The 14,099-nt window shown below is 41.9% G+C and overlaps 1 protein-coding gene across 2 annotated transcripts in view; it reads right to left on the reverse strand.

Moving 5' to 3' along the window:
- Positions 1–14,051, reverse strand: part of ADAM9 (ADAM metallopeptidase domain 9) — a 107,582-nt gene extending 93,531 nt beyond the window's left edge. For both annotated transcript variants that reach the window (XM_072635117.1, XM_072635116.1), the window contains exon 1: positions 13,714–14,051. In XM_072635117.1, coding sequence (XP_072491218.1) covers positions 13,714–13,819 — 106 coding nt within the window. In that variant the 5' untranslated portion in view covers positions 13,820–14,051. The remainder of the gene's footprint in view (positions 1–13,713) is intronic.
- Between the last annotated feature and the right edge of the window lie 48 nt (positions 14,052–14,099).

The following is a 14,099-nucleotide window of genomic DNA, read 5'->3' on the forward strand; positions in this document are numbered from 1 at the left end:
GATAAGTGCCAGTAATTCTTTACTGTGGACTTAACTCATAGGACACTGTGGCAGGATTAATAAGCCAAAATTGTGCACAAATTATTTGGGACAAGCAGTAATTTTGATACAGTTTTATTTTGGAACAGCATTGGTCAAGCACGTAAGCTTCTAAACCTCAATAATGGGGGGAGAGAGTAGGCAGGGGTGTCTAACCACAGGAAAGAGACTGGCACAGGTAATGGGGTGCTTGGACCCCAATTCTAAAATCACACTTTCTCTACAAATCACATTTTTCCCTAGCCTCAAAACACTATTCCAGGCAGTTTCTCCCCAGCCCAAGGACAGCCTGCCCCAGCAACAACCATTATCTCCCCTTCCTCTTACAGTAGCCAGCTGCACCTATGGAACTTATTAGTTTGAACCAGCTGTGTACTGGCTGAACTGGCTGTGTACTGAGTCATAACGACCTTTACTACTCACTGACCAATCATATGTATCCTAGACTTAGACATACATATACTCCCTTACATTTATTTTGTCTAATAAGACACTGATGAGAGCAGCCTGGTATTTCTGGGTCAGCCCTGACCACTGGCTGACTTAGTGATGTTTCAGGCCTAAAACCACATCTCCATGTAGGCACCCCTTTCCCCCTGCTCCCCGAGATATTTCCCGATGAACTCTGGGTAAAATATTTGCACAGCAGATACTAAAAGTGCATAGTTCTTTAAGAACTAACGACTCCCTAATCCCACACTGAATCACCTAATTAGCAAATTTGACACGTTTTACTATAGACTATCCTACAGAAATTTTAACTGTACCCCTCTAATGTTACAGGTTCCCTAAGAACTCTTGTCCACTAAAAAGCATAATATATCTTTACCTTAACCTCAAGAATGTTTGAGTCCTTGAATTCATTCCAGGTGACCTGCCCCTGGTACTCTGGTCTTTGGGGCATTTCAGAATTTCATCCACCCCATCCCTCTTTCCAGCCCTCATCACAGGAACCTAGATGCCCCACAAACACATCAACGGGGCTTAAAGATACATCTCTACTAAGTGAGAGAATCAATGCCATATTCCCACACTACCAGGGAAGTCACAGAGGGACCTAAGTATCCCGCAAAGACCCTGAGATACACAGGCCTCAGCAGGTCAAGAGAAAAGATTAAAAAAAGGGCTGAGTGTAGGAAGCCCCTGGAGGCTTGTTTCAGTCCTACTTCCACTTCCCACCTGCAGCACCCAAGTCTGGCCAACCCCAGCCAAGTCTGAGCCTTCCTGAGGCCCACTACTACAGGAGAGAGACTTTGGTGTGGTATATGCAGCACTACACTCCATACTCCAGCAAAGCTGTACAAGACCCTTCCACAGACCCCTGGCTGGATTCCCTGAGCCCAGCTTAGGAGAGAGAGAACAGAAAGCATTAGGGATGGGCATTCCCAGAAACAGAGCCTCCAGAACCAACAGTTCTAAAGCCAACCCTAGCCTAGGAGAGAGAGACAGAGACACCCGAGGTCATTCTCAGCAGAGCCTGAGTAGTCCTTGAAGCCTATGGGGAGCCCAGCACAGAAGTTACCTCTGAGTTCATCAAAATGGGGAAGGCTTCAAGGCAGAGTCTATTACAAGGAGAGGTTCCTAGAGCCCTGTGACAAAAGGTAATCCCAAGGAGAGTCCAGCATCAGAGCTTTCTTGGAGTTTCTTGGAGAAGCCTAGTCTGGCACACTGTACTCAGAACCAGGCCAGCCCTATGTACAACATTCAGTTGTGGAGCCAGACCCAAATTCAGGTTCAATAATGAGCAAACTCCAGACACCATAAGAAAACATCAAGCAGAAAATAATTCAACAATACAACGAAATCAAAAGATTGGAGAGAAAAAAAGTCACAAGAAAATCTAAGAAATAAAGTGAAAATAGAAGGAACAAAATGAATAGAAAAGGACAAGGAGAAAATAGAGTCTACTGGTCACATCCAGAAAGAAACTCTAAAATGAAAACTTCTAGCAACATCATGGCCAAAATCCAGATGGAAGGTAGCAAATAAGTGTTAAGTAAGTATATACTACATGCCAGGCATTGTGCTAAGCACTTTGCAAATATTATCTCACTTGATCCCTATAACAACCCTGAAAGGTAGGTGCTATTATTATCCCCATTTTACAGCTGAGGAAACTGAGGCAGATGGAGATTAAGTGACTCATCCAAGGTCACACAGGTAGTAACTATCTGCGATTGGATGTGTCTTCCTGACTCCAGGCCCAGAACTCCATCCACTGCGCCATCTAGCTGCCTCTAGGAAGAATGGGGTAGAATTGGGGTAGATGACAAGAAGAGCATATAAAATACAGAAGAAAAGGTAGGTAGAGTAGGCATCAGATGAACTTCAATCATCTGACACAAAGAGGACTTGAATACACACAGTTTGGTGTAGAAACATCAAACTCACCAAGGAAACAAGTGAGAATAAACAGAGAGAGGTCAAGAGAAAGAGAAACACTGAGAAAAGAACAGTCATATTCAAAACAAACTTCCTGATCCTGACGGTGGGATTAAAAGTAGGGGCAAAGAACTAGAATCCAGAGGGATGTTTCACGTTGCCTCTTTGTTCATTTGTTTATTGTTTGTCCTTCGTTCTCAGACAGGACTATGACATCAGGAAAGTAACATCATGACTTGCAAGTGAACTGGATTTAAGTGAGGCAGGGCTGCCTAAAGTCACCAGCCTCACTCTACCACATGAGCCACTGGGTCCAGTGGCAAGATATGAATCAGGATGGGGAGGAATGAAGGAGAGAGGGGGAGAAAATGTAAAACTTATGGAAGTGAATGCTGAAAACTAAAAATAAATAAAGTGGGGAGAAGGGAGATCAACACAGATAATTATGTAAAGGGCTTTCCAAACCTTAAAATTCCACGTCAGCACCATCCGTTGTTGTTTCAATTAAATGAGCATTTTATAAAAAAAAAAAAAAAAAAAAAGATATATGTCAGGATGAATGGAGATGGCCCAGGATGCAGTGGGGGACTTTGGCCTTTTTAAGCCAAGGTCTTTCCCAGGTCTCAGTCCGACTGAGGCAATGCCCATTCTTGTGATTAAGTCTAGGTAAGAAATGAGGCAAAGAATGGCCTCTTTTACCTAGTCAAAAAAGAACAACAAATCAACCAGGGAGGGGAAGACCCTCAGGTCTCTGGCCAAAACAGAAACAACTGCTATTTACAGTCACTTTGAGCCAATACAGCCCAAACAATGACCAAGTAAGGTTTGGGTTAGGACCCATTGTTTACCAACCAAGGACAGCCAGAATGATTTGGGCTTAAGGCCTGGTCCTAAAAAAAGAAGTCTATTTGTAAACCCCAAGATATCTTTTGAGGTTTCAAAAGTCAAAATTTATATTCCTTTGGGCAGTTAAGGGTATGATTCCCTATATGGACAGAGGGAAAGGAGGGAGAAAACAAGGGAAGAAAATAAGAGCAAGGAAAAGAGAGAAGGTAGGAAGGAGGAAGACAAGGAACTGTGTTACCCAACTAGAACTGGCCAGTTGGGTCCCCAGTGGGGAAGCTACTACTACTCACAGATTGCTGTTTGTCCTTTGTTCTCCAGGAGGACCATGACATCAGGAAGGTGACTTGCAATCAAGTTGGGTTTAAGTGAGGGAAGACTGTGCAAACTCATCAGCCTAAATCTGTCCTCCAGGGCCATATGGGTCCAGTGACAAGATATAAATCAGCACGACTGGAGATGGCCCCAGATGGCCTCTTAGACAACTGGAGAACAGATAATTTCATAGAATTCTGGGTAGTATGAACTGATGCAGAGCAAAGTGAACAGAACCAGAAGAATATTTTATACAATGACAACAATGCAAAGAAAAACAATCCTGAAGGACTTAAGAACTCTGATCAAAGCAGTGACCCAACTATGTCTCCAGAGCACTTATGGTGAAGCATGTGAATTATCCTAAAAGAGATGATGGGTACAAAATACAGATATGTCTATTTTTGGATAGGGCCTCTAGTATGGATCTGTCTCTGCTTTGACTATGCTTATTCCTTACAAGAATTATTTTCTTCTCCTTTCTTTCCTTTCTCTCAGTTTTTACTTCGGGTAGAGAAAGATGGCAATAATGATACTAAAAAAAAAAAGAGGAGGAGACATTGTAACAGTTTTTAAAATGCACAAATGAGAAAAGAAAATGTTGAGAATAAAAAGATAGTTTTCAAAGTAACATGCAGAACTTACTTTATATTTTAAAAAACATCTAGCAGTATGACTGGCAAGGCCAGAGTTTATTTGGTAAGCAGAAAGAGAGATCTGTGCTTTCAACTGGGTGGAGAATGGATTAGAGATGAGAGAGACTTGGAAAAGAGAGAACAATTAGAAAGTTATTTCAACAGTCCCAGCGAGAGGTCAAAGCCTGAATAGGATAGCAGATCCAGAGCTGGGGCAGACCTCAGAGGCCATGGAATCCAGCTTCCTCATTTGAAAGACAAGAAAACTAAGACTCAGAGAGGTTAAATGTATTCCAGGGTCACACAGGCAGTAGTAGAAGAGGAAGCATTTGAACCTGTCCACTGCACCACACTTCCTCAGAGATGATGAGAAACTAAACTAGGCTGTGACTGAGTCAGAAAAGTGAAGTGGAGGGATATATAAAAGATGTTAGAGACAGAATGTCAAAGTGACCAACAAGATGAAGTACCAGGCATTTTCTCCAATCCTCAGGACCTCTCCAAACCTCTCCAAAATAGGACTTCTATGCAATACATGAAGCAAAGGAATATGAGACGGAGCAGTCAGACAAGATAGGAAAGAACCTAGAGAGAGGAGTATCACAAAAACACAGAGGAGAGAGTAACCAGGAGGAGAGACAGGTTATTAGTATCAAATGCTGCAGAGAGGTAAAGGAGGAAGGAGACTGAGAAAAGGTCCTAAGATCTGGCAATTAAAAGATCATTAATAACTTAAGCTCTTCTTTTTACATTCTTTCCAGTTTCTTACATTCACAGAAATTTGGCTCTTACTGGAAGATGCTCCACCACTGGCCATAATCTCTCCAGGGATGGTTTTGCACGTTCTCTCCTCTCCCAATACTGGCCCAAGATGTATATTACTCTTATCTCTGATACAACTTACAGACTCTCCTCTCTACTACCATCACTCATAGTAACTTTTCCCACTCTGAGATTTACTTCATTCATTTACTTTTACTATTTTCTCAAGGAGTTCAGTACCTGACATATGGTAGGTGCTATGTAAATGTTAGCTATTATTATTATATTATTATACTATTCTGATCTTCCAATGCTACCTTTATTTCACTCTGCCCAAATTTTGGAGTGGGAGGCAGAAAGGATAAAAAAATAAATGCTTATTAACTGAAAAAAATAAAATAAATGAAAATCACTGGCACCTGTGTAGAGGATGGTTTACAACGGGGAGAACCATTGAGACAGACCAATAAGAAGACTAATGCAATAGTCTAGGTAACAAGTGATAAGGGTATGAACTAGAGTAGTGTATAAATGGAGAGAACAGGATGTACTCATAAGATGTTGTAATGATAAGAATAGGACTTGGCAACTAATTGGATATGTGAGACGAGTAAGAAAGTGAGAAGTCAAGAACGGTGCCAAGGTTGTAAGCCTGGATGACAGGAAGGATGATGGGGTCTGTCAGAAAATTGGCAGATTTGGGGAAAAGATAATGAGCTCTGTTTTCCATGTGCTCAGTTTGAGACACCTATGGGACATCCAGGTCAAAATGCCCAAGTGCAATACAGGACTGTGGCTCCAGAGAGAGACTAAGGGTGGATAAATAGATCTGAGAATCACCTGCACAGAGATGGTCATCAAAGCCATGGAAGCTGATGAAAACAAGAGAGAAGACCAACTAGGACAGAGCCATGGGAAATACCCAATTAGCAAATGTGACACAGATAAAGTTCCAGCAGAAGAATCTAAAAATGGCCCCATGGAATGAGCTAGGTAACGGGTGAATGGGGTTGGAACAGGGCTGGGAAAGGGTAGAGAGTAGAATAGGAATGAGCAATCAGAAACAAGTATCCCTCTTCTCCGGAAATACCTCAATTCTGGATGAAGAAAACAAGGCCTAGAGTATCTGTTGCTATAAGTCTCTGGGTCTGAGAAGATAGAGGACTACTAAAGTTCAGTATATTTCCTTAAGGTTTCCTCTCAAGTCTACAGTGATCTGTTCTTCCTCTAATTCCTAAACATTTCATTTGTACCACTCATGACACCTAAAATACATCACTTTCTGCTATAGCTAGGTGGTGCAGTGGACAGAGTGCTGGGTTTCAAGTCAGAAAGACTCATCTTCCTGAGTTCAAATCTGGCCTCAGACATTCACGAGTTATGTGACCCTGGGCAAGTCTCTTAAAACCCTGTTTGCCTCAGTTTCCTCATCTGTAAAACAAGCTGAAGAAGGAAATGGCAAACCACTCCAGTATCTTTGCCAAGAAAACCCCAAATGGGATCACAAAAAGTTGGACACAACTGAACAGCAATAAAACAGTTATTTGTGTAAGCATCTAGTCTTTACAAGATTATAAGCCACTTGAAAGAATCTATGTTAGCTATCTATATATTCTTCACAGCCTGGTACACCTCCTACCTAGATAAAGTGAATGTTATATTAATGTTTACTGAACAACTGTACAAATTCAAAACAAGACAAAACATACTGTGAAGCTAAAAGGTATACAAATCCTAGTAGGTAAAAAATTTAAGCATCAAATTTAAAGGACATAAATAAATGAAAGCCTTTAAAGCAATTTAAACTAAATTAGTATATTGAGGAAAAGTACAAATTAACCTCAAAATAGCCATCTCAAACATTACTAAACAATAAAATTTATTTATTTCACACCTATTCAAGAAACCTTTTATATTTAACAATTCCTAATACTTTATGTAAATCAAGTAGATTATCTTCTCACTCCTATCCTAAACCAATGATAAAAGAAAAATTTAAAGAATGGCACTGGGTTAATACTGTGCAAATTCCTCATCAGTCCTTCTATTGGCAATATTTCCAAACTACTTGAAGCACTGCACTTCCATACTACTTTAAGCACTTTCCTGTCAACACTATGGAACATTATTATCCCAGTTTTGCAGATGAGAAAACTGAGACTCAGAGGAAAAGGGAGCTGCCACACATCCTGTCAAGGCCTGAAAGAAATCAAAACCATGAGTTGAGGAGAAGTATTTTTAATTGAGATAACAGGGTAGGAGACCTGCCACCCTGGGGGATATCCAGTGGATTTCCCAATCAAAGAGAGCCATGAAAAAGTTTTAGGAGGAGAGGGGAAAGAGACAGTATGAGGTAGCAAAGGCTGGTCATGAGACGTCAGTGGCCCTTAGCAATCTGGGCAAGGAAAGCCCCTTCACGACATGAATCTCAAAGGAAGGGGGCATGGGCATTAGAAGCTGAGATATTGAATTGGACTCCCCACACAGCAAATTCCCTGGATGAGGGGACCAAGGTTGTGGTTCAGTTCAACCTAACCAAGAATAAATCTTCAGGGTAGGAATATAAAGACATTACTGAAATTCTGACATTACAAGGATCATTTAAGGGAGTGGCAAGTAATATTACATTTGGTATTAACAATTTCTGTTATCATATTAACAATTTTTCTGTCAATCCCATAGTCAATTAGCATCCAACCCTGGACCACAACCCAAGTCTTCCAACTCTACAACCAGTACTCTTTCTAAAATATTGTAACAATTCTCTTCTCAACACATTCTCAAAATAGTTTTAATTCTTAAATTAGTTTTTCCTGACTCTAGAGGACTGGTGTTACTTCTCCTGTGTAAGATGGAGGTCTTATCCAGCTATCAAAGTATGACTAAGTGTGGCTGAGGCACAATCTTAAAAGTCAAGTTCTGACTCTGATATTAAACAAATATTACTAATGAGGTAATGATATGGATACAAGTAATCTTTGTAACAGACCATGATTAAACTTCATTTTCATTTGCCAAGATAAATTTACTGCCTCAGTTCAAATGAATTTCTAATCACTAGGCAGTAACATCCTCAGTCACAAGATAACAGAGGGAAAAGGCTATTTCCTTCCTGAGGATATACTACCGGAAAAGTTAAAAGCTCTCAAATTACCTTGAACTTTTTCTTTTAATTCTTGAACACATAATCTAAAATATTCCTTTTCATTCTTAGATTTAATAACCGAAAGTCTACCTAATTAGTACAATTTTAAAATGGTTACTCACTTCAAGGATTGATAGAGTTTCCTAAATAATGAAGAGTAAAAAAAAAAAAAATTAGACTGTCAGAAGATTTGGATTCAAGCACAAAAATTTACTAAGTGTTCACTATGAGCCAGGCATTCTACTAAGTACTAGAGACACAAAAAAGAGAAAAAACTGTCCTTGTCCTCAAGGTCTTCACATTATAATGGAGACAGCATGTAAATAACTAGGTACATACAAGATATAGAAGGTAATATCAAAGGGGAAGGCACTAGTAAGCAGCTGGGGATGAGGAGACAGACCTCCTAAGGGATTTAAGGTGACTTAAAGAAAGCCAAGGAAGTTAAGAAGTGGCGTTAAGGAGAGAGAATTCCAAACTGGCCAGAGAATTGTTGATCACATGTGATATTACTTCTTGGATTTGTATTGGTTGTCTCCCTCCTCTTTTTCACCTCCAATCTTGGAATGTCCCATCTATGCACCTCTACCTCTTAGAATTCCTAGGGAACTTCAAGGCTCAGCAGTTAACCTACCTCCTACAGTTCTGATTGCATCCATGTTGTTTATACCTGTATCCCTTCTCTAAACTGTAAGATCTCTGAAGGCAAGAGCTGTTTTACTTTTGTTTTTATACCCCAGTTCCTAGCACGGTACTAGCACATAGTAGATACCAAATAAATACTTGACATTTGATTAATCTAAAAAGGTAAAATTCAGTTGGGATATCTAAAAAACCCAATACCTAAACTCCAACAATCAGCGTCACAAGTACAAATTGGGAGAGGTGTGCCTAGAGAGCAGTTTTTCTGAAAAAGATGTGAAGTTTTAGTCAACTACAAGCTCAACATGTCAACAACATGATAGGAGAACCGCCAACAACAAGCACAAAAGCATGCTATGAGGCTGAATGTTCAGAAAGAGCAATGTGATAATACTCTGCCCTGGTCAGGCTAATCTAGAGCACTGTATTCATTCCTGAGTACCACACTTTAGAAAGGGATTTAGTAAATCTGAGCAATCAAAATTTATATTCCTTTGGGCAGAGCATCTACAGGTAAGGGTATGATTCCCTACATGGACAGTGGGAGAAGGAGGGAGGGAAGACAGAAAAGAAGGGAAGAAGGGAGAGAAGGAGGGAGGGAAGGATGGACGAAGGAAGGAGGGAGGGAGGGTCGGAGGGAGGAAAGGAAGGAAGGGAGGGAAGAAGGGAGAGAAAGAGGGAGGGACGTAAGGCCAGACAAAGGAAGGAAGGGAGTTACACTGCCCAACTGAAACTAGTCAGTTGGGTCCCCAGGGGGGCAGCTACTACTACTCACAGATCATTGTTTGTTCTTCATTCTTGAAGAAGACCATGACAGTAAGAAGGTGATATCATGACTTGCAAATGAATTGGATTTAGGTGAGGCAGGGCTGTGCAAAGTCACCAGCCTCATTCTCTCTCCCAGAGTAATCTGGGTCCAATGGCAAGATATAGATCAAGATAACTGGAGATGGCCCTGGATGCAGTGAGAGACCTTGGACTTTTTAATCTAGATGGCTCCTGAGAAGAGAGTGAAGCTGGAAACTTTGCACAGTCTTGCCTCACTTAGATCCAATTCACTTGCAAGTCATGACATCACCTTCCTGATGTCATGGTCTTTTTGGAGAATGAAGGACAAACAATAATGGTAAGTTTAAGAGTACCTAAAGGAGGAGTACCAAGATGGTGGAAAGCAGTGAGACCATGTTGTATGAAGAATGGTTGAATCTTTAGCTTGTAAAAAGTGAAGACAAGGCTGTCAAATATGTGAAAAGTTGCCATATGGAAATATGTTTTGCATAACTTCACATGTATAAGTGATATCATATTGCTTGCCTTCTCAACAGGTCAGGAAGGAGCTGGAGGAAGGAAGAGCTTGGAATTCAGAATTTTTAAAAATGATGTTAAGAATGAATACATGAATGAATAAATTTTTAAAAAGAGCTGTCATACAGAAGACATAGTAGGCTTAAGCTTTTTGTCCCAGAAGGTAGAACTTTCACAGGTGTAAGTTGCAATGAGGCAGATTTTGGCTTTATATCAGTTACGACTTCCTAACAAAAAGAACTCCAAAGATTATTGTACTGGCTCAAGAGGTAATATGTTCCCCTATTCTGGAGGTCTTCAAGCAAAAGCTAAATAACCATTTGTTCAGCACGCTCGTGAGGAGATTCTTTTTTTTATGACAGATGGGGCTGGGTGATCTTCAAAGTGTTTTCTAATTCTTTGATTCTGTGAAAAACTACTAGCAGAACTAAAGTGGCAAATGTCACATGATAAAAAACGTACCTCTGAATAGACAGTGGAAAATACAAACCCACAGTTTTCCTTCCAAAGTCCAAGATGCAACTAATTTCTAAAGAATGTATGCTCACAACGAATTACTCAATAAGGAAGGCTTTTCACAATCAAACACTTAAAAATAAAGATGCCCTTGTCAGCCTTTTACCCCATTTACTCTGTCATAACCATTTCCATTTTGAAATGAAGTCATGCCACAAGCAATTACAAACATCAAAATGAATGCACCATTCTACAATGTATCATTAAAAACAAATGATAACCAATAGATACTACTTACCACAAAGAAACTCACACTTATGTTTTTAAAGCTGTCTTTTTTAAACTGCTCTCTTCCAGATACCTTATTCTAATAATCTACATTTAGTTTTCAGACATTTGTTCAAATTTACCCCCCCCCCCGCCCAATCCAATTAGGAAAGTGAGCTTAGTAACACAATAGTGTTGAACTTGGAATCAGGAAGACCAGGAATCAAATCCTGACTTTTTGAGATTTATTACTTATTAGCTGTGTGACCCTAGGAAAGTCATTTCCTTATCTATAAAATATAGATAAAAATCGCACCTATCTCACAAGATGATTGTAAGGATCAAATGACTAAACATTTGTAAAGTCTTTTGACAAATCTTAAAATGCTAAATACATACTAATATTATTATAAGGCTAGTGAAAATATTAGAAAAAGATCTAGTCTATCTTAGAGTAAGGTCATAAATAATTCATTACTTTACAACAACTTAGGCAAAATCATAGATAAAAGTGCAATATAACAAATCCCAAACTACACTCATGAAATTATAAGTACATTGTAAAAGATCAGTTAACAATATTTGATAAAGACCTACCACAAAAAAGTGAAATTTTCGAATTAAAGAGAAATTTCCACTACTTGAGACTCAACATGTTCACTATGCATCTTTCCCTCAAACTCCACCTCTCTTCCAAATGTCCTTACTTCTGTCAAGGGCATTCCCATCCTTCTAGTCACCTAGGTTATCAATCTTAGTATCATCATTCTCCAATGGCTCTCTGTTACCTCCGCTTCAAATACAGACTCTATTTAGCATTAAAGCTCTTTGCAACCTTGCCCCAACCAACCTTGTGATAATCTGGCTTAGAGAGATAGAGCACTAACTAAACTTGTAGTCAGGAAGATTTATGTTCAAAACCCACCCCAGACTTTAAACTAGTTGCGCAACTCTGAAAAAAGGTCATTTAATTTCTCTAAGCTTCAATTTCTTCATCTGTAAAATGTGGGCAAAGAAAAGGGAATAAACATTTATATATGTGCCAGGAACACTTTACAAATACTAACTCATTTTACTTACATTTACTCACACCATCCCCAGTACTATAACCTTCATTTTACAGAGAAGGAAACTGAGGCAAACAAAGGTTAAGTGATTTGCCCACGACCACACAGCTAGTAAGTATCTGAGACCAGATTTGAACTCAGATTTTCTTGACTTTAGGTCCAGCACTTCTGTTCACCTTAGCAACTGCCTCTGAAGTATCTAAAATGGACAATAAGAAATGAATTGGGGACTTTCTGCTTAACTGGAATACTCAGGGCTCCAAAATTTCTAGACTGAACTAAATTCGGTATTTTTTTTCAAAAGAGCAATCTGATTGGGATTTTAAAAAGTACAAGTTATGAGTTTCCATAAGATCAGCAGCTCTCCACTGATAGCTAGCTCCTATCACCACCATAAAACTCCCATGGCAGCAAATATATTCCATCACTTTGTGATATGATTAAAAACAGACAAACAAACAAACAAAACCCAGCCACACTTCTTTCAGGCAAATAAGGAATTCGATGCAGTAATTACAGAGCTAGAGTTTTTTCCAGGAAGAAGTTAGGACATGACCGGCAATGACTAACCCCAAGTGCTGACTGATCTCAAACTGAGACAAAAGTCAATTTGTGGAAGGAAAAAGATTGCCAAACTATAAACTGGGCACTTAAAATCCAAAGAGAAACACTAAGGACAAAAGAGTGTCATCTAAACTACACCTGGTCTTTTTATCCTACCTTCTGGCATCTCTAATATCCTGAACTCCTAAATTTGTAGGGAGGTCCCACATCCAAATCACCACCCATCTACAGGACAATATCCCAAAGCTTTCAGAGAACCAAGACCAGTTAGGGGAGGGAGGTAGTCTCCTTATTAACATAGTTTTACACTCAACTCACAGACTTCGGGGTTTGACCTTGAGAGTTCAGATGATGTGAGGTCAGGACTAGAAGGGATGGGGAGGATGGGGAGGAGGAGACGGGAACAATAAAGGTCCCGAGTTGAGAACTGTGTGGAAAAGAGGGAGGGGGGAAGCTGCAGGGGTATCTTTGGGGTAAAAAGGCCAGATCCCGGGTAAAGGGGGGGCAGAGGTAGGCATGGGTAAAGGGAAGGAGCCCAGGGTACAGAGGGGAGCCCACGGTAAAGCTCCTGATAAAGGAAATGGGGGAAAACCAGGGTTTCGAGGAGTAGAAGCCTGGGGTAAAGTAGGAGGGAGCCCAGTGAACAGAGGAATGGAAGCCTGGGTTATGGAGGAGAGCCCAGTGTACAGGAGTGGAAGTCTGGGGCACGGGGAGCAGCTTGGGGTACAGAGGAGTGGAAGCCTGAGATAAAGTGGGAGGGAGCCCGGGGTACAGAGGAGAGGAAACCTGGGTACAGGGGGGCAGTTTGGGGTACAGAAGAGGGGAAGCATGGGCTAAAGGGGGGAATTGGGGGTACACAGAAGTAGAAGCAAGGGGTAAAGTGGGAGGGAGCCCAGTGTACAGAGGAGTGGAAGTCTGGGATATAGGGGGGAACCTGGAGTACAGAAGAGTGAAAGCCTGGGGAATGGGCTGGGAAGCCCGGGGTACAGAGGAGTGGAAGTCAGGGACATGGGGGGGAGAGTTTGGGGTACGGCGGAGTGGAAGCCCGGGGTACAGGGGGCAGTTTGGGTCCAGAGCGGTGAAAGCCTACGGAAAGGGAGACGGAGGCCGGTACAAAGGAAAGGCTAAAGTTGGAGGATCGGGGAGATGGGGGGGATGGCTCCGGCCCAGCCACCCCAAGGCCTGCTCCAAGCGCAGTCCTGCCCCTGCCCCTGCCCCGCCGCGCCCCCCGCACCCTCAGCAAGGAGAGGGACGAGCCAGATTCCCTCAAGGGAGTGCGGAGGCCACGCACCTGCCTGCGCCGCTCCCAGGGCTGGCCCCAGACACGCCAGCAGCAGCAGCTCCAGCAGCCAGTGCCGCCGCCGCCGGCGCCCCGAGGCGCAGGAGAACGAATCCATGCAGGTTCTTTCCCCGGGCTCCGCTCACTGCTTCGTCGCCTCCGCTTCCTCCATCATCCCAGACACGGCCCAGAGCGCTAGTGGCAGCGCGCGCACGCGCACGACGACCCCGGCTACAAGCCCCAGCGGGCCTGAGCCGGGAACAGGGCGCCCCGCCCACTTAGCGGGCCACGCCCCGTACTCCGAAGGTTTTCCCTCCCCTCCTTTCTCCACGCTTCCTTTTCACGTGAGACTCCGAGAGGGCCAATGAGGAAGTGTCCATCATGAGGCTCCGCCTCCT

The sequence above is a fragment of the Notamacropus eugenii genome, chromosome 1 (assembly GCF_028372415.1).
Source record: "Notamacropus eugenii isolate mMacEug1 chromosome 1, mMacEug1.pri_v2, whole genome shotgun sequence".
Lineage (NCBI taxonomy): Eukaryota > Metazoa > Chordata > Mammalia > Diprotodontia > Macropodidae > Notamacropus > Notamacropus eugenii.